The 24125-nt window shown below is 51.7% G+C and overlaps 1 protein-coding gene across 4 annotated transcripts in view; it reads right to left on the bottom strand.

Moving 5' to 3' along the window:
* Positions 1-24125, bottom strand: part of LOC132832710 (neurogenic locus notch homolog protein 1-like) — a 173168-nt gene that overhangs the window by 70412 nt on the left and 78631 nt on the right. For 3 of the 4 annotated variants that reach the window (XM_060850807.1, XM_060850810.1, XM_060850808.1), the window contains 4 exons: positions 18273-18465; positions 5467-5612; positions 1134-1247; positions 488-607 (listed from right to left, as the gene is read on the bottom strand). In XM_060850807.1, coding sequence (XP_060706790.1) covers positions 488-607; positions 1134-1247; positions 5467-5612; positions 18273-18465 — 573 coding nt within the window. The remainder of the gene's footprint in view (positions 1-487; positions 608-1133; positions 1248-5466; positions 5613-18272; positions 18466-24125) is intronic. The other variant, XM_060850809.1, reaches the window with a different exon arrangement.

Here is a 24125-nt window from a genome sequence, read left to right as displayed (position 1 = left end):
CGCTGTATCTAACCCCGTGCTGTCCCTGTCCTGGGAGTGTTTGATAGGGACAGTGTAGAGAGAGCTTTACTCTGTATCTAACCCTGTGCTGTCCTTATCCTGGGAGTGTTTGATGGGGGACAGTGTAGAGGGAGCTTTACTCTGTATCTAACCCTGTGCTGTCCTTATCCTGGGTGTGTTTGTTGGGGGGGATAGTGTAGAGGGAGCTTTATTCTATACCGAGGCCATGTTCAGACCTGCATGTTAGGATTTCTGGGACAGATTGCTCCTAGCTGTTCATGGGAGTATGTGTTTTGCTCTGTAATCGCTGCCAGTGAAATGACCTGCTCACGAAAAGCACCGTCTGTCCTGAGAGAGAGTCTGCAGGGATTATCAGGGGAACGATGTGCACGGATCTATCTGTCTTGGTGTGGGACAATGGGCCCAGCCAGGAGCGTGGAGATGATGGCACTGAGAATGGAGGGCAGTGAATTTGAATGTTCCTCACCTCTCCACCCATCCTGACAGACACAAGAGAACGATAGGTAGTCTGCAGACTCGATACAGCTGCTGCCATTTCTGCAGGGGTCCTGAGCACAGGGAGCGAGGAGCGTCTCACAGTGTAGACCTGCAAAAGCAAACATTCAGAAAAGCGACTCAGGACAAAGAGCCAGTGACTGACTGTAGGATCGTCTGATCACAGTGGAGCCTGTACACACAGCCAGTGACTGACTGTAGGATCGACTGATCACAGTGGAGCCTGTACACACAGCCAGTGGCTGACTGTAGGATCGACTGATCACTGCAGACCCTGTACACACAGCCAGTGACTGACTGTAGGATCGCCTGATCACAGTGGACCCTGTACACACAGCCAGTGACTGACTGTAGGATCGACTGATCACAGTGGAGCCTGTGCACACAGCCAGTGACTGACTGTAGGATTGACTGATCACAGTGGATCATGTACACACAAACACACACACACACACATACACACAGGCACGCGCGCACACACACACACACACACACACATACACACAGACACACTCACACAGACACACACACAGGCACACACACACACACACACACACATACACTCAGAGGCGCACACACCCACACCCACTCCCTCCCCAGCCATGTCTCCTGGTTACCTGTGTAGGGGAGCTCACACTGACAGAGGTAGCTGGCGACACCATCCAGGCAGTGGCCGTTGTTCAGGCAGGGTTCAGACAGGCAGTCGTCCTGATTGTCCTCACACTGCTGACCTGGTGAAGAGAGAAGCAAACACAAGGGAGACTACAGACAGGCTGGGGGCTGGAGGGACTGTGTCCCCTTCAGGGTTACCGTGTATCACTGACCCTTCCAGCAACGGCTTAGCACTCCTCACAGCCTTCAGCACAACTGAGGACCTGGCTCAGGGAGCAGCAAATACAGCCAAAGGAAAACAGGGACACACTCCCAGGACAGGGACACCACGGGGTTAGATACAGAGAAAAGATCCCTCTACACTGTCCCCATCAAACACTCCCAGGACAGGGACAGCACGGGGTTAGATACAGAGAAAAGCTCCCTCTACACTGTTCCCATCAAACACTCCCGGGACAGGGACAGCACGGGGTTAGATACAGAGTAAAGCTCTCTCTACACTGTCCCCATCAAACACTCCCGGGACAGGGACAGCACGGGGTTAGATACAGAGTAAAGCTCCCTCTACACTGCCCCCATCAAACACTCCCGGGACAGGGACAGCACGGGGTTAGATACAGAGTAAAGCTCCCTGTACACTGTCCCCCATCAAACACTCCCGGGACAGGGACAGCACGGGGTTAGATACAGAGTAAAGCTCCCTCTACACTGTCCCCATCAAACATTCCCGGGACAGGGACAGCACGGGGTTAGATACAGAGTAAAGCTCCCTGTACACTGTCCCCCATCAAACACTCCCAGGACTGGGACAGCACGGGGTTAGATACAGAGTAAAGCTCCCTCTACACTGTCCCCCCATCAAACACTCCCAGGACAGTGACAGCACGGGGTTAGATACAGAGTAAAGCTCTCTGTACACTGTCCCCCATCAAACACTCCCAGGACAGGGACAGCACGGGGTTAGATACAGAGTAAAACTCCCTCTACACTGTCCCCATCAAACACTCCCAGGACAGGGACAGCACGGGGTAAGATACAGAGAAAAGCTCCCTCTACACTGTCCCCCCATCAAACACTCCCGGGACAGGGACAGCACAGGGTTAGATACAGAGTAAAGCTCTCTCTACACTGTCCCCCATAAAACCCTCCCAGGACAGGGACAGCACGGGGTTAGAAACAGAGTAAAGCTCTCTCTACACTGTCCCCCATAAAACACTCCCAGGACAGGGACAGCACGGGGTTAGAGACCGAGTAAAGCTCCCTCTACACTGACCCCCATCAAACGTTCCCAGGACAGAGACAGTACGGGGTTAGATACAGAGTAAAGCTCTCTCTACACTGTCCCCATCAAACACTCCCAGGACACAGCACGGAGTTAGGTACAGAGTAAAACTCCCTCTACACTTTCCCCATCAAACACTCCCAGGACAGGGACAGCACGGGGTTAGATACAGAGTAAAGGTCCCTCTACACTGTCCCCCATCAAACACTCCCAGGACAGGGACAGCACGGGGCTAGATACAGAGTAAAGCTCCCTCTACACTGTCCCCATCAAACACTCCCAGGACAGGAACAGCACGGGGCTAGATACAGAGTAAAGCTCCCTCTACACTGTCTCCTTTAAACACTCCGAGGACAGGGACAGCATGGGGTCAGGTACAGAGTAAAGGTCTGTTGGACTAAAGGGTCTGTTTCTATGCTGTACATGTCTATGACTCTATCACAGTCCCCACACACACACACACACACACACATACATACACACACAGACACACCACACACCCATCACAGCAAGCACTTATGCACACAAGTACACACTTATGCAGACATACACACACTTATACACTCGCGCAATTATACATACACACACTTTTATACACACACACACACATACAGGCACTCATACACACAGATACACTTATACATAGACAGAGATAGACACACACACACTTACATTCACACACATACACTCAGAGACACATATGAGTACACACACGCACCCACACATTCATATACACACACAGACGCATACAAATACACACACACAGATTCACATACACACACACATTCACATATACACACACACATACACACACACACACACACTCACATTCACATACACACACATTCACATACGAATACACACACACAAAACATTCACACACACACACATTCACACATACACAGACACATACGAATACACACACACATTCACACACACACAAACACATACGAATACACACATACACACATTCACACACACACATTCACACACACACACATTCACATACGCACACATACACTCACATACAAACACACTCACATACAAACACACTCACATACACACACACACACATTGACACATACACAGACACATAAGAATACACACACACATTCACACACACTCACATACGCACACACTCACATATACACACATTCACATACGCACACACGCATTCACATACACACACATTCACATACACACACAGACACACACACACTCACTTACACATACACACACATACACACACATTCACACACACTCATATTCACACACACATACATTCACACACACACATTCTCATACACACACACATTCACATACACACACAGACACAGACACTCACACACACAGACACACACATTTACACACACACACTCACATACATAGACACACACATTCTCATACACACACACATTCACACACATACACTCAGAGACACATATGAGTACACACACGCACACACACATTCACATACACACACAGACGCATACGAATACACACACACATTCACATACACACATTCACATATACACACACGCACACACATACACACACACGCACTCACATTCACATACACACACATTCACATACACACATACAGACACACACATTCACATACACACACAGACACATACGAATACACACACACAAAACATTCACACACACACACATTCACACATACACATTCACATACACACACACATTCACACATACACAGACACATACGAATACACACATACACACATTCACACACACACACTCACATACACACACACACATACACACACACACATTCACATACACACACACACACACATTGACACATACACAGACACATACGAATACACACACACACATTCACACACACTCACATACGCACACACACATTCACATACACACACACAGACACACACACACTCACATATTCACACACACATACATTCACACACACACACACACACATTCACATACACATTCTCATACACACACACAGACACAGACACACACACAGACACACACACACATAGACACACACACATTCACATACACAGACACACACATTCACATACAGACACATTCACACACAGACACACACATACACACACACATTCACATACGCAGACACACACATTCACACACACGCATTAACACACACAGACACACACATTCACACACTCACATACACACACATTCACACACACACACACACATTGACACATACATCGACACATATGAATACACACACACATTCACACACACTCACATACGCACACACTCACATATGCACACACACACATTCACATACGCACACACACATTCACATACATACACACATTCACACACACACACATGCACACACACATTCTCATACACACACACACAGACAGACACACACACACACATTCACATACACACACATTCACACATACACACTCACATACATAGACACACACATTCATATACACACACATTCACACACACACACACATTCACACAGACACATTCACATACACAGACACAAACATTCACACACACACATTCACATTCACACACACATTCACATACACAGACACACACATTCACACACACACATTCACATACACACACACTTTCATATACACACACACTCACACACACATTCACATAGACACACTCACATACACATTCACATATACATACGCACACACACACACTCACATATATACACACACACACAGAGACACACACATACACACATAGACACACACTCACACATTCACGTACACACACACACGCACACACACATATTGACATACACACAGACACACATTCACACACACATACACACACACACACACCCACAAGAAATAAATGAATCCCAGCCTCTAACCTGCCTCTGTGGTGCATTACTGAGGGAGTGCAGCACTCCCATCTACCTACACTTAGCTATCACCTGCCCTTGTCTCTCCTTCCTTCTCCTCTCCACCCTCCTGCGCACATTAACCTGTCGCCCCCTTCCTGTGTTCCCACCCCCTTTCCGGTGCCCGCTCTGCCTCTCTGGGGTGGAGACTTACCTGTGAAACCGGTCGGGCAGAGGCAGCTGTAGCCGTGGTCTTGGTGGACACATGTCCCTCCGTGACCGCAGGGCACCGACTCACATTCATTCACCTCCTCCTGGCACGTGGGTCCTGTCCAGCCAGCCTGGCAAACGCAGATAAACCTGGAGGGGAAGGCACACCCACAGCTGATGGGTCTTGGGGGGTGGAAACAGGAAGGGGCACCCACTGACTACTGCATGTTGCCCAACATAGGGCAGGGAGCCGCACCAGGATGTGGGCAAGGAAGGCAATGAGGGGAAGACAAACACCAGCCACTTCCCCCCACACCCCACCCTCCCCCGTCCACTCGGTACCTGCAGGTGCAACATGGCTGACTCTACCCTCCATCATCACCGTGAGTCCAAAGGTTCCTGGGTTCCTGCCCCAGCTCAGGACACAAGACCATAGCCAGAGAACCCCTACGGTGTGGAGGCAAACCTTTCAGCCCACCGTGACCCTCCTGAGAGCATACCACCCCATCCCTGTCACCCCACATACCCTACGGCCAATCCACCCTAACCTACACATCCCTAAACACGATCTACCGCTCTCATCCACTCCACGCTCTCACCCTCGGAACGTGCAGCCCTCCACTCCCTCCGCTCCAATCCCAACCTCACCATCAAACCGGCAGACAAGGGAGGCGCGGTAGTAGTTTGGCGCACCGACCTTTATACCACTGAGGCCAAACGCCAGCTCGCGGACACCTCCTCCTACTGCCCCCTTGACCATGACCCCACCTCCCACCACCAAACCATCATCACCTCAGGGGATCTCCCATCCACCGCCTCCAACCTCATAGTCCCACAACCCCGCACCGCCCGTTTCTACCTCCTGCCCAAAATCCACAAACCTGACTGCCCCGGCCGACCCATTGTCTCAGCCTGCTCCTGCCCCACCGAACTCAGCTCCGCGTACCTCGACACAGTCCTGTCCCCTTTAGTCCAGGAACTCCCCACCTACGTTCGGGACACCACCCACGCCCTCCACCTCCTCCAGGATTTTCGCTTCCCCGGTCCCCAACGCTTTATTTTCACCATGGACATCCAGTCCCTGTACACCTCCATCCCCCATCACGAAGGACTCAAAGCCCTCCGCTTCTTCCTTTCCCGCCGCACCAACCAGTACCCTTCCACTGACACCCTCCTTCGACTGACTGAACTGGTCCTCACCCTAATAACTTCTCTTTCCAATCCTCCCACTTCCTCCAAACTAAAGGAGTTGCCATGGGCACCCGCATGGGCCCCAGCTATGCCTGTCTCTTCGTAGGAAAAGTGGAACAGTCCATCTTCCGCAACTACACTGGCACCACCCCCCACCTTTTCCTCCGCTACATCGATGACTGTATCGGCGCTGCCTCGTGCTCCCACGAGGAGGTTGAACAGTTCATCAACTTTACCAACACCTTCCATCCCAACCTCAAATTCACCTGGACTGTCTCAGACTCCTCCCTCCCCTTCCTAGACCTTTCCATTTCTATCTTGGGCGACCGAATCAACACAGACATCTACTATAAACCGACTGACTCCCACAGCTACCTGGACTACACCTCCTCCCACCCTGCCCCCTGTAAAAACTCCATCCCATATTCCCAATTCCTTCGTCTCCGCCGCATCTGCTCCCAGGAGGACCAATTCCAATACCGTACAGCCCAGATGGCCTCCTTCTTCAAGGACCGCAGATTCCCCCCAGACGTGATCGATGATGCCCTCCACCGCATCTCCTCCACTTCCTGCTCCTCCGCCCTTGAGCCCCGCTCCTCCAACCGCCACCAAGACAGAACCCCACTGGTTCTCACCTACCACCCCACCAACCTCTGTGTACAACGTATCATCCGCCGTCATTTCCGCCACCTCCAAACGGACCCCACCACCAGGGATATATTTCCCTCCCCTCCCCTATCAGTGTTCCGCAAGCACCACTCCCTTCATGACTCCCTCGTCAGGTCCACACCCCCCACCAACCTCCACCCCCGGCACCTTCCCCTGCAACCGCAGGAAATGTAAAACTAACGCCCACACCTCCTCCCTCACTTCCCTCCAAGGCCCCAAGGGATCCTTCCATATCCGCCACAAGTTCACCTGTACCTCCACACACATCATCTATTGCATCCGCTGCACCCGATGTGGCCTCTATATTGGTGAGACAGGCCGCTTACTTGCGGAACGCTTCAGAGAACACCTCAGGGACGTCCGGACCAACCAACCCAACCACCCTGTGGCTCAACACTTTAACTCTCCCTCCCACTCCACCGAGGACATGCAGGTCCTTGGACTCCTCCATCGCCAGAACATAACAACACGACGGCTGGAGGAAGAGCGCCTCATCTTCCGCCTGGGAACCCTCCAGCCACAAGGGATGAACTTAGATTTCTCCAGTTTCCTAGTTTCCCCTCCCCCCCACCTTGTCTCAGTCCCAACCCTCGAACTCAGCACCGCCCTCCTAACCTGCAATCTTCTTCCTGACCTCTCCGCCCCCACCCCACTCCGGCCTATCACCCTCACCTTGACCTCCTTCCACCTATCCCACCTCCATCGCCCCTCCCCCAAGTCCCTCCTCCCTACCTTTTATCTTACCCTGCCTGGCACACTCTCCTCATTCCTGATGAAGGGCTCATGCCGGAAACGTCGAATTTCCTGTTCCTTAGATGCTGCCTGACCTGCTGCGTTTTTCCAGCAAAACATTTTCAGCTCTGATCTCCAGCATCTGCAGTCCTCACTTTCTCTGATACAATTTAGCACGGCCGATCCACCCTAACCTACACATCCCTGAACACTATGGGACAATTTAGCACGGCCAATCCACCCTAACCTACACATCCCTGAACACTGTGGGACAATTTAGCACGGCCGATCCACCCTAACCTACACATCCCTGAACACTATGGGACAATTTAGCACGGCCAATCCACCCTAACCTACACATCCCTGAACACTATGGGACAATTTAGCACGGCCAATCTACCCTAACCTACACATCCCTGAACACTGTGGGACAATTTAGCACGGCCAATCCACCCTAACCTACACATCCCTGAACACTATGGGACAATTTAGCATGGCCAATCCCACCCTAACCTACACATCCCTGAACACTATGGGACAATTTAGCATGGCCAATCCCACCCTAACCTACACATCCCTGAACACTATGGGACAATTTAGCACGGCCAATCCACCCTAACCTACACATCCCTGAACACTATGGGACAATTTAGCACGGCCAATCTACCCTAACCTACACATCCCTGAACACTGTGGGACAATTTAGCACGGCCAATCCACCCTAACCTACACATCCCTGGACACTATGGGACAATTTAGCATGGCCAATCCCACCCTAACCTACACATCCCTGAACACTATGGGACAATTTAGCACGGCCAATCCACCCTAACCTACACATCCCTGAACACTATGGGACAATTTAGCACGGCCAATCTACCCTAACCTACACATCCCTGGACACTGTGGGACAATTTAGCACGGCCAATCTACCCTAACCTACACATCCCTGAACACTATGGGACAATTTAGCACGGCCAATCCACCCTAACCTACACATCCCTGAACACTGTGGGACAATTTAGCACGGCCAATCTACCCTAACCTACACATCCCTGGACACTATGGGACAATTTAGCACGGCCAATCCACCCTAACCTACACATCCCTGAACACTATGGGACAATTTAGCATGGCCAATCCACCCTAACCTACACATCCCTGAACACTATGGGACAATTTCCCATGGCCAATCCACACTAACCAACACATCCCTGAACCCTATAGGGCAATTTAGCACGGCCAATCTACCCTAACCTACACATCCCTGGACACTATGGGACAATTTAGCACGGCCAATCCCCCCTAACCTACACATCCCTGGACACTATGGGACAATTTAGCACGGCCAATCCCCCCTAACCTACACATCCCTGGACACTATGGGACAATTTAGCACGGCCAATCCCCCCTAACCTACACATCCCTGGACACTATGGGACAATTTAGCACGGCCAATCCACCCTAACCTACACATCCCTGAACACTATGGGACAATTTAGCATGGCCAATCCACCTCACCTGCACATCCTTGGACACTATCGGCAATTTCCCATGGCCAATCCACCCTAACATGCACATCCGTGGAAACCTGGGCAAGCTGACACAGCCAATCCACCTAAACTGCATAACCCTGCGCACATATGTAGATTGGCCATGGGAAATTGCCCATAGTACCCAGGGATATGCAGTCCAGGTGGATTAGCCATGGGAAATAGTCCAAATGCACATCCACAGACACTATGTCATGGCCCTTTCACCCTGACCTGCACATCTTTGGACTGTGGGAGAAAACCGGAGCACCTGGAGGAAACCCACGCAGACACAGGGAGAACGTGCAAACTCCACACAGACAGTCGCCTGAGCATGGAATTGAACCCGGGTCTCTGGCACCATGAGGCAGCAGCGCCAACCACTGATCCACCGCTCCTTTCCACTTTATTTCAATTGCTCGTTGTCACGTCTGGCAAGCCCTCAACGATTAACCCTGGGGTTTGAAGACGTTTGCATTCCTCCCACCTCCTCGTTCTGAAGAGAAACCGTGCACAGGGACACAAGAGCAGAACCCAGGCTGGCACACCAGCGCAGTTACTGAGGGAGTGCAGCACTGCCGGAGGTGCCATCTTCCCAGAGGAGTCAGTAAACCGAGGACCCGACTGCCCTGTCATGAATCTGTCAAAGAGCAGGGGAAGGCAATATTTATCCTTTATCGAAGCACAGATGGACTGCCAGGTGTTTTCCACACTACAACAGAGTTTACCCAATTAACTGTAAAACACACTCCAATGGTTGTGAAAGGTGTGTTGCTGTTTCTCTTCTATCAGTGCCTCAGCAAAATATCGACATCCTTCAGGATGGTACGGTGGCTCAGTGGTTAGCACTGCTGCCTCACAGTGCCAGGGACCTGGGTTTGATTCCAGCCTCGTCTGCATGGGGTTTGCACATTCTCCCCGCGGGTTTCCTCCGGGTGCTCCGGTTTCCTCCCACAGTCCCAAGATAGTGCAAGTCAGGGTGGGATTGGCTGCGCTAAATCGCCCGTAGTGTTCAGGGATGTGTGGGCTGCGTGGGTTAGCTGTGGGAAATGCAGGATTGCAGGGATTAGGCGGGAGAGCCAGGCTGGGCACGATGGGCCGAATGGCCTGCTGCCGCAGTGCAGGGATTCTCTGAAAACAGGCCGAATGCACAAACATTCCGGAAGAAGGGCTTATGCCTGAAACGTCAACCCTCCTTCTCCTCGGATGCTGCCTGACCTGCTGCGCTTTTCCAGCCCCACACTCTCGACACTGATCTCCAGCATCTGCAGTCCTCACTTTCTCCAGGTCTCTTTTTAGCGATGTTTAGCGTCTTTTGTTGTCGTTTGCAAACATTATATTCCACCCCATGATAGATTCTTTCTGAAACAATCACCACTTCATGGAGAATTATGTTTCCGAGTAACTGATTCAGATTTGCTTTTTATTAAATGGGATGCAGGAATGGCGGGACCCAGAAATAACTGGTTTGAATTGCTGGGGATAGCAAGGCAGCAGGAGATCACTGAATAATTACAGAACAGGGTCAGGCTGTTTGGCTATTGTACCTGTTGTATTACCTCGGACCAATCTCCTGTTTTTCCCCATATTCCTGCATTGTTTCTATCCAAATACCCAACCAGTTCCGCTCCGAAATGCCTCAATTCAACCAGCTCCCACCACATTTCCAGGCAATGGATCCCACCCCCTGATGACTTGCTATGTGGAAGAGATATTTCTCGCTGCATTTGCACATCACTTGAGACCCATACCCTCTTGTTCATTTTGCTTTTTCCAACAGGAACAGCTCCTTCCCAACGACTCCATACGGCTGGCCCACAACATGGAAAACAATGGTCAGCTCTCGTCTCAGCCAACTTCTCACCACGGAGACCTGACCCAACCTCCTCAATCTATCCTCGTAAACTGAAGGTTCTCTCAGTCCGAGAAGCGTTCTGAACAATTTCATCGGCGTACTCCACAAAGTTTTCACTTCAGTCCAACTGTACACCATTATAATGTAACACCTACAACTGTACACCATCACAATATAACACCTACAACTGTACACCATTTAATGTAACACCTACAACTGTGCACCATTGTAATGTAACACCTATAACTGTACACCATTGCTATGTTACACATACAACTGTACACCATTATAATGTAACACCTACAACTGTACACCATCACAATATAACACCTACAACTGTACACCATTTAATGTAACACCTACAACTGTGCACCATTGTAATGTAACACCTATAACTGTGCACCATTATAATGTAACACCTACACCTGTACACTATTGTAATGTAGTACCTACAACTGTGCACCATTATAATGTAACATATTATAACTGTACACCTATAATCGCACTGAAACCCTGCTGTACTTGGTGCAATGATGTGGAGGAGCCAGTGTTGGGTTGGGATGGGCAAAGTTAAAAATCACACAACACCGGGTTAGAGTTCGACAGGGCTGATTTGGAAGCACTAGCTTTCGGAGAGCTGCACTTTCATCGGTTAGCTGTTCCACAACCAGCTGACGAAGATACCGTCCCATCCAAACGTACATTGTATAGGCAAATCAATATCCTACAGTGATTATAAATCACTCAGTGGTTATAAATAGTAGTGGGATAAATGACTCTGCGCTGTGTGATCACCTTATTTACTACGTACCAGTTGTACCTTCATGAGGCTCCCTTGTCTGTGCTTCAGTGGGTAATATATCCCAGAGGGAAGGGCTGGGTAAGGATGGAAGTTGGTGACTCTCTGGAATTTATGAGCAAGAGGTGGCTCATCCCCTCCCTTCCCCGCCCCGCGTGGTACAATCTGTAGCTTTATCGAGTCGGAAACATCTGCTTCCTGGCACCAAATCCCAACAAAGGGCTGTCAGTGAGCTGTATCCTGTGAAAGTGATTCGTGGGTTGTGGGAGAGGGGAGGTCACTGTGGGGGAGAGTCCGCCCTGCTGTCTGACTGGGAGAGCTTTCTTCCCAAGATAGGGAATGTCTCCAGTCATGTCACCGGGCTGAGGAGAAATCCAAGGTGGCTCTCACCTTTCCCACAGGAAAACTGAGGCAAGGAGCGAGGGCCAGCTCACTGACACCAGTGTGTTCCCCCCACCCCACACTACCCCACCCCCGGAGGGAGGGTAACGCTAACAATGCCAGGGATCCGAACTGAAAACAGGCCATTCGGCCCGAGCTGGTCTCCTGTCAATAGTCGGTCTTGACGATCCCCTTCTGGGGGACAGTTTCTGGACCCCTTTTATCCGACACCATTCCCCGGGCTCCCCATTTCCCCGTCCCACGGAGGTTTCGTTCGCTGGGTTTCCCTGGCTCGGGCCTGGCAATGTAGCCTACGTCTCTCCTCTGACAAAACGCCGCTCACCAATCCGTCCTCCCCCCCCACCCCCAATCCCCACCTCTCCGGGATCTCAAATCTCCACTCAGCCCCTGAAATCCCATCCCATACAGCGTGGAAACAGACCCTCCGGTCCAATCCCAGCTGCCTGCTCCTGGCCCCTATCCTCCCCAACCTTTCCTGTTCACGGACACATCCGAAAGACTTTCCAACACTGTAACTGTACTCACATCCACCCACTTCCTTGGGAAGTTCATTCCACACATGAACCACCCTCTGTGTAAAATATTTACCCCTTTTTTTAATCTCTCTCTCTCTTCTCAAGAGGCCTCTGCTCTTGAAAATTCCCCCTCCGAGGGAAAACACAACTATCTATACCCCTTATAGATCCTATTGTGGTCTTCGATCTGCTTTCGTTCCTGTCCCTCCATAACCCTTGGCTCCCTCAGCGATCTGCTGAACGAAGCCTTGAATCTAATTCAGCCTCAGCTGCTCTCCAAGGGAGAGAACCTCAAAGACTAATGTCCTCTTCCTCCACTCCATCTCAAACCAGAGACACAATTTGCTCTTTGTGAGACTGCCTTCTCCCTTCTGGGTGGCATTTTAATCTTGCAGATATGCTGCCACTATCTTCCTCACAACCTAACACCAACCTCCCGGCTTACTGTCATGGACTAATTCAGACCAACCTAGCCTACAGGCATTGGCCGGCTCTGCTGTCCTGGCCTGCAGCCATTGGCTGACTCTGACACCCTGAACTGCAGCCATTGGCCATGACTAGTCTCCTACTGGCAGCCATTGGCTAATTCTGACACACCAGCCAATGACCATTGGCTGACTCCAATACACTGATCTGCAGCCATTGGCTAACTCTGGCACCCTGGCCTGCAGCCATTGGCTAATTCTGACTCCCTTTCCTACAGCCATCGGGGGAATGGGGAAACTGAAGTCTTGGGGGAGGTGGAGGATGTAGATGGTGTCCCCAACCGATATGGGGAGTTCCTGGACCCAGGGATAGGACAGTGTCGAAGTAGGTGGAGATGAATTTGGTGGGGCAGGAGCAGGCTGAGACAATGGGTTGGTTAGGGTGTTCAGGCTTGTGGATCTTGGGAAGGAGGTAGAATTGGGCAGTGTGGGATTCCCGGACCATGAGGTTGGAAGCTGTGGGTGGGAGAACCCCCTGAAGTGATGAGGTTGTGGATGGTCTGGTGATGGGGGGAGGGATCATGGTCAGGGGGGCGGTAGGAAGCGGTGTCCTCGAGCTGGCATTTGGCTTCAGCGGTGTAGAGGTCAGTGCGCCAGACTACCACTGCGCCCTCTTTATCCGCTGGCTTGATGGTGAGGTTGGGATTGGAGCAGAGGGAGTGGAGGGCTGCGCGTTGTGAGGGTGAGAGGTTGGAGTGGGGGAGGGGGGTAGATAGGTTGAGGCGGTTAATGTCCCGGCGGCAGTTGGAAATGAAGTGGTCGAGGGCGGGTAATAGGCCAGCGCGGGGTGTCCAGGTGGATGCAGTGTGTTGGAGGTGGGAGAAGGGGTCCTCGGAAGGTGGGCGGGAATCCTGATTGTGAAAGTAAGCTCAGAGGCGGAGGCGACAGAAGACGTGTTCGATGTCACGGCGTATATTAAATTCATTGATGCGTGGATGGAGGGGGATAAAGGTGAGGCCTTTGCTGAGGACTGATCGTTTGTCCTCAGTGAGGGGGAGGTCTGGAGGGATGGTGAAAACACGGCAGGGCTGGGAGCTGGGATCTGGTGTGGGTGTGGAGCTGGGAGTGGGGACGGAGCCGGTAACTGGTGTAGGTGTGGTGGTGGGGGAAATGGGGGTGGAGTCATTGGAGGAGTCATCTTCACCATGGATATCCAATCCCTCTACACCTCCATCCGCCATGACAGGGCCTCCAAGCCCTCTGTTTTTCCCTCTCCCGACGTCCCCAGCAGTACCCTTCCACCGACACTCTCATTCGTTTGGCCGAACTGGTCCTTGCCCTTAACAATTTCTCCTTCGAATCCTCCCACTTCCTCCAGACCAAAGGGGTAGCCATGGGCACACGTATGGGCCCCAGCTATGCCTGTCTCTTTGTTGGCTACGTAGAACAGTCGATCTTCCATAATTACGCCGGCACCACTCCCCACCTCTTCCTCCGCTACATTGATGACTGCATTGGCGCCACCTCATGCTCCCGCAAGGAGGTTGAGCAATTTATCAACTTCACCAACACATTCCACCCTGACCTTAAATTTACCTGGACCATCTCTGACACCTCCCTCCCCTTCCTGGACCTCTCCATCTCCATTAATGATGACCGACTTGACACTGACATTTTTTACAAACCCACCGACTTCCACAGCTACCTGGATTACACCTCTTCCCACCCCACCTCCTGCAAAAATGCCATCCGGTATTCCCAATTCCTCCGCCTACACCATATCTGCTCCCAGGAGGACCAGTTCCACCACAGAACATACCAGATGGCCTCCTTCTTTAGAGACCACAATTTCCATTCCCACCTGGTTAAAGATGCCCTCCAACGCATCTCGTCCACATCCTGCACCTCCGCCCTCAGACCCCACCCCTCCAACCGTAACAAGGACAGAACCACCCGATGCTCAACTTTCACCTTACCAATCTCCGCATAAACTGCATCACCCGCCGACATTTCCGTCACACCCAAACGGACCCCACCACCAGGGATATATTTCCCTCCCCACCTCTTTCCGCAAAGTCTGTTCCCTCTGTGACTACCTGGTCAGGTCCACGCCCCCCTACAATCCACCCTCCCATCCTGGCACCTTCCCCTGCCACCGCAGGAACTGTAAAACCTCCTCCCTCACCTCTATCCAAGGCCCTAAAGGAGCCTTCCACATCCATCAAAGTTTTACCTGCACATCCACTAATATCATTTACTGTATCCGTTGCTCCCGAAGCGGTTCCCTCTACATTGGGGAGACTGGACGCCTCCTAGCAGAGCGCTTTAGGGAACATCTCCGAGACACCCGCACCAATCAACCACACCGCCCTGTGACCCAACATTTCAACTCTCCCTCCCACTCTGCCGAGGACATGGAGGTCCTGGGCCTCCTTCACAGCCGCTCCCTCACCACCAGTCGCCTGGAGGAAGAACGCCTCATCTTCCGCCTCGGAACACTTCAACCCCAGGGCATCAATGTGGACTTCAACAGTTTCCTCATTTCCCCTTCCCCCACCTCACCCCAGTTCCAAACTTCCAGCTCAGCACTGTCCCCATGACTTGTCCTACCTGTCTATCTTCTTTCCCATCTATCTACTCCACCCTCCTCTCTGACCTATCACCTTTACCCCTTCCTCCATCCACCTATTGCACTCTCAACTACCTTCTCCCCAGCCCCACCACCCTCTCATTTTTCTCTCCACCCCGGAGTCTCCCAGCCTCATTCCTGATGAAGGGTTCGGACCTGAAACATCAATTTTCCTGCTCCTCGGATGCTGCCTGACCTGCTGTGCTTTTCCAGCACCACTCTAATCTTGACTCTAATCTCCAACATCTGCAATACCCAACTCTGCCTAAGGATTCACTCGATCTATCCTGTCTATACCTGACATATACTTCCTTCTTTTTCTTAACCAAAACCTCAGTTTCTTTAAGCATCCAGCATTCCCTACACCTACCAGCCTTCCCTTTCACCCTGACAGGAATATACTTTCTCTGGATTCTCGTTATCTCATTTCTGAAGGCTTCCCATTTTCCAGCCGTCCCTTTACCTGTGAACATCTGCCTCCAATCAGCTTTCGAAAGTTCTTGCCTAATACCGTCAAAATTGGCCTTGCTCCAATTTAGAACTTCAACTTTTAGATCTGGTCTATCCTTTTCCATCACGATTTTAAAACAAATAGAATTATGGTCACTGGCCCCAAAGTGCTCCCCTACTGACACCTCAGTCACCTGCCCTGCCTTATTCCCAAGAGTAGGTCAAGTTTTGCACCTTCTCTAGTAGGTACATCCACATACTGAATCAGAAAAGTGTCTTGTACGCACTTAACAAATTCCTCTCCATCTAAATCTTTAACACTATGGCAGTCCCAGTCGATGTTTGGAAAGTTAAAATCCCCTACCATAACCACCCTATTATTCTTACAGATAACTGAAATCTCCTTACAAGTTTGTTTCTCAATTTCCCTCTGACTATTAGGGGGTCTATAATACAATCCCAATAAGGTGATCATCCCTTTCTTATTTCTCAGTTCCACCCAAATAACTTCCCTGGATGTATTTCTGGGAATATCCTCCCTCAGCACAGCTGTAATGCTATCCCTTATCAAAAATACCACTCCCTCTCTTCCCTTTCTATCCTTCCTGTAGCATTTGTATCCTGGAACATTAAGTTGCCAGTCCTGCCCATCCCTGAGCCATGTTTCTGTAATTGCTATGATATCCCAGTCCCAGGTTCCTAACCATGCCCTGAGTTCATCTGCCTTCCCTGTTAGGCCCCTTACATTGAAATAAATGCAGTTTAATTTATTAGTCCTACCTTGTCCCTGCCTGCCCTGACTGTTTGACTCACTTCTGTTCTCAGCTGTACCAGTCTCAGATTGATCTCTTTCCTCACTATCTCCCTGGGACCCACACCCACCTTACTAGTTTAAATCCTTCCAAGCAGGTCTAGCAAATCTCCCTGCCAGTGTATTAGTCCCTTTCCAATTCAGGTGTAATCTGTCCTTCTTGTACAGGTCACTTCTACCCCAGAATGATCCAAAAATGTGAATCCTTCTCCCCTACACCAGCCCCTCAGCCATGCATTCATCTGCTCTATCCTCCTATTCCTGCCCTCACTAGCTCGAGGTGTTTCTGTTGAAGGTAAATGGGGTCCGTTCAGTTACCAGTCCCTCCCAGTGCCTCAACTCCATGTAACTAGTATCTTGTCTGAGTAAGAGATTCCTTTGATTTGTTAGTTTGATTGAGTCAAGCAGAGTGGTGCTGGGAAAGCACAGCAGGTCAGGCAGCGTCCGAGGGGCAGGAGAGTCGATGCTTTCAGTATCAGGAATGCCCAGATGAAGGGCTTTTGCCTGAAACGGCGACTCTTCTGCCCCTCGGATGCTGCCTGACCCACTGTGCTTTCCCAGCACCACACTCTCTGACTCTGATAGAGTCAAACTCCAACGTCTGTTCATTTCTCCAATGTGCAAAGACTATAAAGAACTGAATTGCTTTAGTGACTATATCTGCACATGAAGATATCTCAATGAATAACAAGAAGTCTGCTTTTTCAGCGAATGAGTGGCCCCTGTTTGATCAGAGATGGCCCAGGACCCCGGAACTCTGGAAAAGCAGACTTCCACCTGGCGAGAGTCTGTTCGCTCACCTACTGTCGTGGTTGAGGCAGGTCCCCTGTGCACACGGATTGCTCTGGCAATGCTCCAGCCTGGACAAACACTGAGCATCAGAATATCCCTCGGGGCACACACAGGTGAACCCATTCACCCCGTCCTGGCAGGTACCACCATTATAACAGGGACTGGAGACACACTCATCGATGTCAACGTCGCACCGAGATCCTGCAACGAGAACAGAGCGATCACACCACAAGCACTCTGTACTCACATCTCCTGGTGGATGACAGCCTCTGCTTGTGGGGTTCTGTTTGTAAAAAAGCCAGAACATATATTTCCGCAGCAGCACCTTTAATGTAAGGGACTGCCGACTGGGGAGTGATACAAATACAATAAAACTGAAGAAATCAGCAACGTCTCACTCACTGTCCCTCCCCAACAGTGAGGCAGCAAGGGTACATCCCTCCTTACCACAATGTTCACTCTGGGCAAGATGTTCATTGGACCATCAAAGGAGAGATGGTTTTCACAAGATTACACACAGTTGCACACACAGACACACACACTCGCACATACACTCACACATACTCACACACTCTCTCACAAACAAACATTCACTCATGCACTCTCCCAAACATGCACACACACACACGTGCACACTCTCTCACTCACACACACTCTCACACTCTCTCACTCTTTCTCCAACACACACACACATACTCTCTCTCACACACACACACGTGCGCACTCACTCACACACTATCACACACACACACACACACACACGATCACACACACTCACTCTCACTCACACTGACACACAAACTCACTCTCACACACACTCTCTAACACACGCGCACACATTCTCACTCAAATTCTATCACTCACACAATCACTCACTCTCACACACACTCACACACACTCAATTTCTCACACACTCACACACAAACACACACACTCAACCACTCTCTCACACACACTCTCTCACACACACGCGCACACACTCTCACTCACACACATTCTTACACTCTCACACACACTCTCACACACACTCAATCTCTCACACTCTCATACACTCACTCTCTCTCACACACACACTCAACCACTCTCACATATACACACACAGACACTCATACACACATTCTCTCTCACGCACATAAACACCCTCACACACACTCACTCTCACACAATCGCTCTCGCAGTATCTTGCTCACACACACACACACACACACACACTCACTCACACACATTCTCCCTCACACACTCATTCACACACAGACTCACACACACACACACTCACACACATACACACACACACTCTCACACACACACAAACTCTCCCTCACACACTCACTCACACACACACACTCTCTCTCACACACACACACACATTCTCCCTCACACACTCACTCACACACACACACTCTCTCTCACACACACACACACACTCAAACACACACTCTCAGGTTATTGTAAGGCCCTGCTGATTTCTCAAGACCTAAAGCTGTTTCTACAGTCACTACACAAGGTTTTTACCCTAAGACAGATTCCCGTTCGGAGGTTTCAGTTGCCGGATTTCCTCCAGTTGGGCATTTTGATGGTCAGCCCGATGCGTACAGCCCCTCCCAAACCAGAAATACTGTTCACCACCTGACACAAAGCGTTCATGCTCATCTCTCTCTGTCTGTCTGTCCAAAACATGGGAAACACTTTCGGTTTAGTCAGCATCAGCGTACGAAGCTTGGAATGTCACGGGGAAAGGGAAGCAGACGGAAACATCATTGAGACATCAGTGAAATACCCATCCACGCAAAAGCTAACCACACGCAACGGGACAAATCATCCACTCCTGATAGGAGTGCTGCACTGTCAGGGGTCAGCACTGAGGGAGTGCCACACTGTCAGGGGGTCAGTACTGAGGGAGTGCCGCACTGTCAGAGGGTCAGTACTGAGGGAGTGCTGCACTGTCAGGGGTCAGTACTGAGGGAGTGCCACACTGTCAGGGGGTCAGTACTGAGGGAGAGCTGCACTGTCGGAGGGTCAGTACTGAGGGAGTGCTGCACTGTCAGAGGGTCAGCACTGAGGGAGTGCTGCACTGTCAGAGGGTCAGTACTGAGGGAGTGGTGCACTGTCAGAGGGTCAGTACTGAGGGAGTGCCGCACTGTCAGAGGGTCAGTACTGAGGGAGTGATGCACTGTCAGAGGGTCAGTACTGAGGGAGTGCTGCACTGTCAGAGGGTCAATACTGAGGGAGTGCCGCACTGTCAGAGGGTCAGTACTGGGGGAGTGATGCACTGTCAGAGGGTCAGTACTGAGGGAGTGCTGCACTGTCAGAGAGTCAGTACTGAGGGAGTGATGCACTGTCAGAGGGTCAGTACTGAGGGAGTGCTGCACAGTCAGAGGGTCAATACTGAGGGAGTGCCGCACTGTCAGAGGGTCAGTACTGAGGGAGTGCCACACTGTCAGAGGGTCAGTACTGAGGGAGTGCTGCACTGTCAGGGGTCAGTACTGAGGGAGTGCCGCACTGTCAGGGGGTCAGTACTGAGGGAGTGCTGCACTGTCAGAGGGTCAGTACTGAGGGAGTGCTGCACTGTCAGAGGGTCAGTACAGAGGGAGTGATGCACTGTCAGAGGGTCAGTACTGAGGGAGTGCCACACTGTCAGAGGGTCAGTACTGAGGGAGTGCTGCACTGTCAGGGGTCAGTACTGAGGGAGTGCCGCACTATCAGAGGGTCAGTACTGAGGGAGTACCGCACTGTCAGAGGGTCAGTACTGAGGGAGTGCCGCACTGTCAGAGGGTCAGTACAGAGGGAGTGCTGCACTGTTAGAGGGTCAGTACTGAGGGAGTGCCACACTGTCAGAGAGTCAGTACTGAGGGAGTGCTGCACTGTCAGAGGGACAGTAATGAGGGAGTGCTGCACTGTCAGAGGATCAGTACTGAGGGAGTGCTGCACTGTCAGAGGGACAGTAATGAGGGAGTGCCGCACTGTCAGAGGGTCAGTACTGAGGGAGTGCCGCACTGTCAGAGGATCAGTACTGAGGGAGTGCTGCACTGTCAGAGGGTCAGTACTGAGGGAGTGCCGCACTGTCAGAGGGTCAGTAATGAGGGAGTGCCACACTGTCAGAGGGTCAGTACTGAGGGAGTGCTGCACTGTCGGAGGGTCAGTACTGAGGGAGTCCTGCACTGTCAGAGGGTCAGTACTGAGGGAGTGCTGCACTGTCGGAGGGTCAGTACTGAGGGAGTGCCGCACTGTCAGAGGGTCAGTACTGAGGGAGTGCCACACTGTCAGAGGGTAAGTACTGAGGGAGTGCCGCATTGTCGGAGGGTCAGTACTGAGGGAGGGCTACACTGTCAGAGGGTCAGTACTGAGGGAGTGCCGCATTGTCGGAGGGTCAGTACTGAGGGAGGGCTACACTGTCAGAGGGTCAGTACTGAGGGAGTGCCGCACCGTCAGAGGGTCAGTACTGAGGGAGTGCTGCACTGTCAGAGGGTCAGTACTGAGGGAGTGCCGCACTGTCAGAGGGTCAGTACTGAGGGAGTGCTGCACTGTCAGAGGGTCAGTACTGAGGGAGTCCTGCACTGTCAGAGGGTCAGTACTGAGGAAGTGCTGCACTGTCGGAGGGTCAGTACTGAGGGAGTGCCGCACTGTCAGAGGGTCAGTACTGAGGGAGTGCCGCACTGTCAGAGGGTAAGTACTGAGGGAGTGCCGCATTGTCGGAGGGTCAGTACTGGGGGAGGGCTACACTGTCAGAGGGTCAGTACTGACGGAGTGCCGCATTGTCGGAGGGTCAGTACTGAGGGAGTGCTACACTGTCAGAGGGTCAGTACTGAGGGAGTGCCGCACCGTCAGAGGGTCAGTACTGAGGGAGTGCTGCACTGTCAGAGGGTCAGTACTGAGGGAGTGCCGCACTGTCAGAGGGTCAGTACTGAGGGAGTGCCACACTGTCAGAGGGTCAGTACTGAGGGAGTGCTGCACTGTCGGAGGGTCAGTACTGAGGGAGTCCTGCACTGTCAGAGGGTCAGTACTGAGGGAGTGCTGCACTGTCGGAGGGTCAGTACTGGGGGAGTGCCGCACTGTTGGAGGGTCAGTACTGAGGGAGGGCTACACTGTCAGAGGGTCAGTACTGAGGGAGTGCCGCACTGTCAGAGGGTCAGTACTGAGGGAGTGCCACACTGTCAGAGGGTCAGTACTGAGGGAGTGCTGCACTGTTGGAGGGTCAGTACTGAGGGAGTCCTGCACTGTCAGAGGGTCAGTACTGAGGGAGTGCTGCACTGTCGGAGGGTCAGTACTGAGGGAGTGCTGCACTGTCAGAGGGTCAGTACTGAGGGAGTGCTGCATTGTCAGAGGGTCAGTACTGAGGGAGTACCGCACTGTCAGAGGGTCAGTACTGAGGGAGTGCCGCATTGTCGGAGGGTCAGTACTGAGGGAGTGCTACACTGTCGGAGGGTCAGTACTGAGGGAGTGCTGCATTGTCAGAGGGTCAGTACTGAGGGAGTGCTGCATTGTCAGAGGGTCAGTACTGAGGGAGTACCGCACTGTCAGAGGGTCAGTACTGAGGGAGTGCCGCATTGTCGGAGGGTCAGTACTGAGGGAGTGCTACACTGTCAGAGGGTCAGTACTGAGGGAGTACCGCACTGTCAGAGGGTCAGTACTGAGGGAGTGCCGCATTGTCGGAGGGTCAGTACTGAGGGAGTGCTACACTGTCGGAGGGTCAGTACTGAGGGAGTGCCGCACTGTCAGAGGGTCAGTACTGAGGGAGTGCCACACTGTCAGAGGGTCAGTACTGAGGGAGTGCCACACTGTCAGTGGGACAGTACTGAGGGAGTGCCGCACTGTCAGAGGGTCAGTCCTGAGGGAGTGCTGCACTGTCAGAGGGTCAGTACTGAGGGAGTGCCACACTGTCAGAGGGTCAGTACTGAGGGAGTGCCGCACTGTCAGAGGGTCAGTACTGAGGGAGTACCGCACTGTCAGAGGGTCAGTACTGAGGGAGTGCTGCACTGTCGGAGGTCATGCCCCTCTAACTATTTTACTGTAATTGATTGTAATTGGAAACTCACTCGCTGCTAAGTAGTACCCACCAATACACTTTGACCCACATCCACCTCCTCTCCGTCTCATCTCTGAACACTCTTCTCATTCCTGAGTGGGACATCACAGGCCACAGTCTGAACTTTCTGTTACCTGACATGCACTCCACCCCCCATCTCCCTGCCCTCAGCCCAGTTCTGGGTGTGGGTGTGTGATGGAACATCACGATAAAACCGGGCAGACCTGTCCAACCTCAAACTGAACCAGCATCACCCTGATCTCTGAACGGATTGGAAAGTTCCCACGCACCCTCAATTCACCACAAGGTGGACTCTCAGGCACAGATCGATAGGCTGGTCTTTCCCAGGTTAACCCATCCCTTTGCGCCAACCCCTGTTCAGCTACACCAGTCAGTGTTCAGGTATCTCCCCGAGAGAGAGGGGACTGAGAGACACCAGTCAGTGTTCAGGTATCTCCCCGAGAGAGAGGGGACTGAGAGACACCAGTCAGTGTACAGATATCTCCCCAAGAGAGAGGGGACTGATAGACACCAGTCAGTGCACAGATATCTCCCCGAGAGAGAGGGGACTGAGAGACACCAGTTAGTGTTCAGGTATCTCCCCGATAGAGAGGGGACTGAGAGACACCAATCAGTGTTCAGGTATCTCCCCGAGAGAGAGGGGACTGAGAGACACCAGTCAGTGTATAGATATCTCCCCGAGAGAGAGGGGACTGAGAGACACCAGTCAGTGTTCAGGTATCTCCCCGAGAGAGGGGACTGATAGACACCAGTCAGTGTTCAGGTATCTCCCCGAGAGAGGGGACTGAGAGACACCAGTTAGTGTTCAGGTATCTCC

The sequence above is a fragment of the Hemiscyllium ocellatum genome, chromosome 35, assembly GCF_020745735.1.
Source record: "Hemiscyllium ocellatum isolate sHemOce1 chromosome 35, sHemOce1.pat.X.cur, whole genome shotgun sequence".
Taxonomy (NCBI): domain Eukaryota; kingdom Metazoa; phylum Chordata; class Chondrichthyes; order Orectolobiformes; family Hemiscylliidae; genus Hemiscyllium; species Hemiscyllium ocellatum.
The sequence above is the reverse complement of the archived record's forward strand: the minus strand, read 5'-3'. Positions and strand labels throughout refer to the sequence as shown.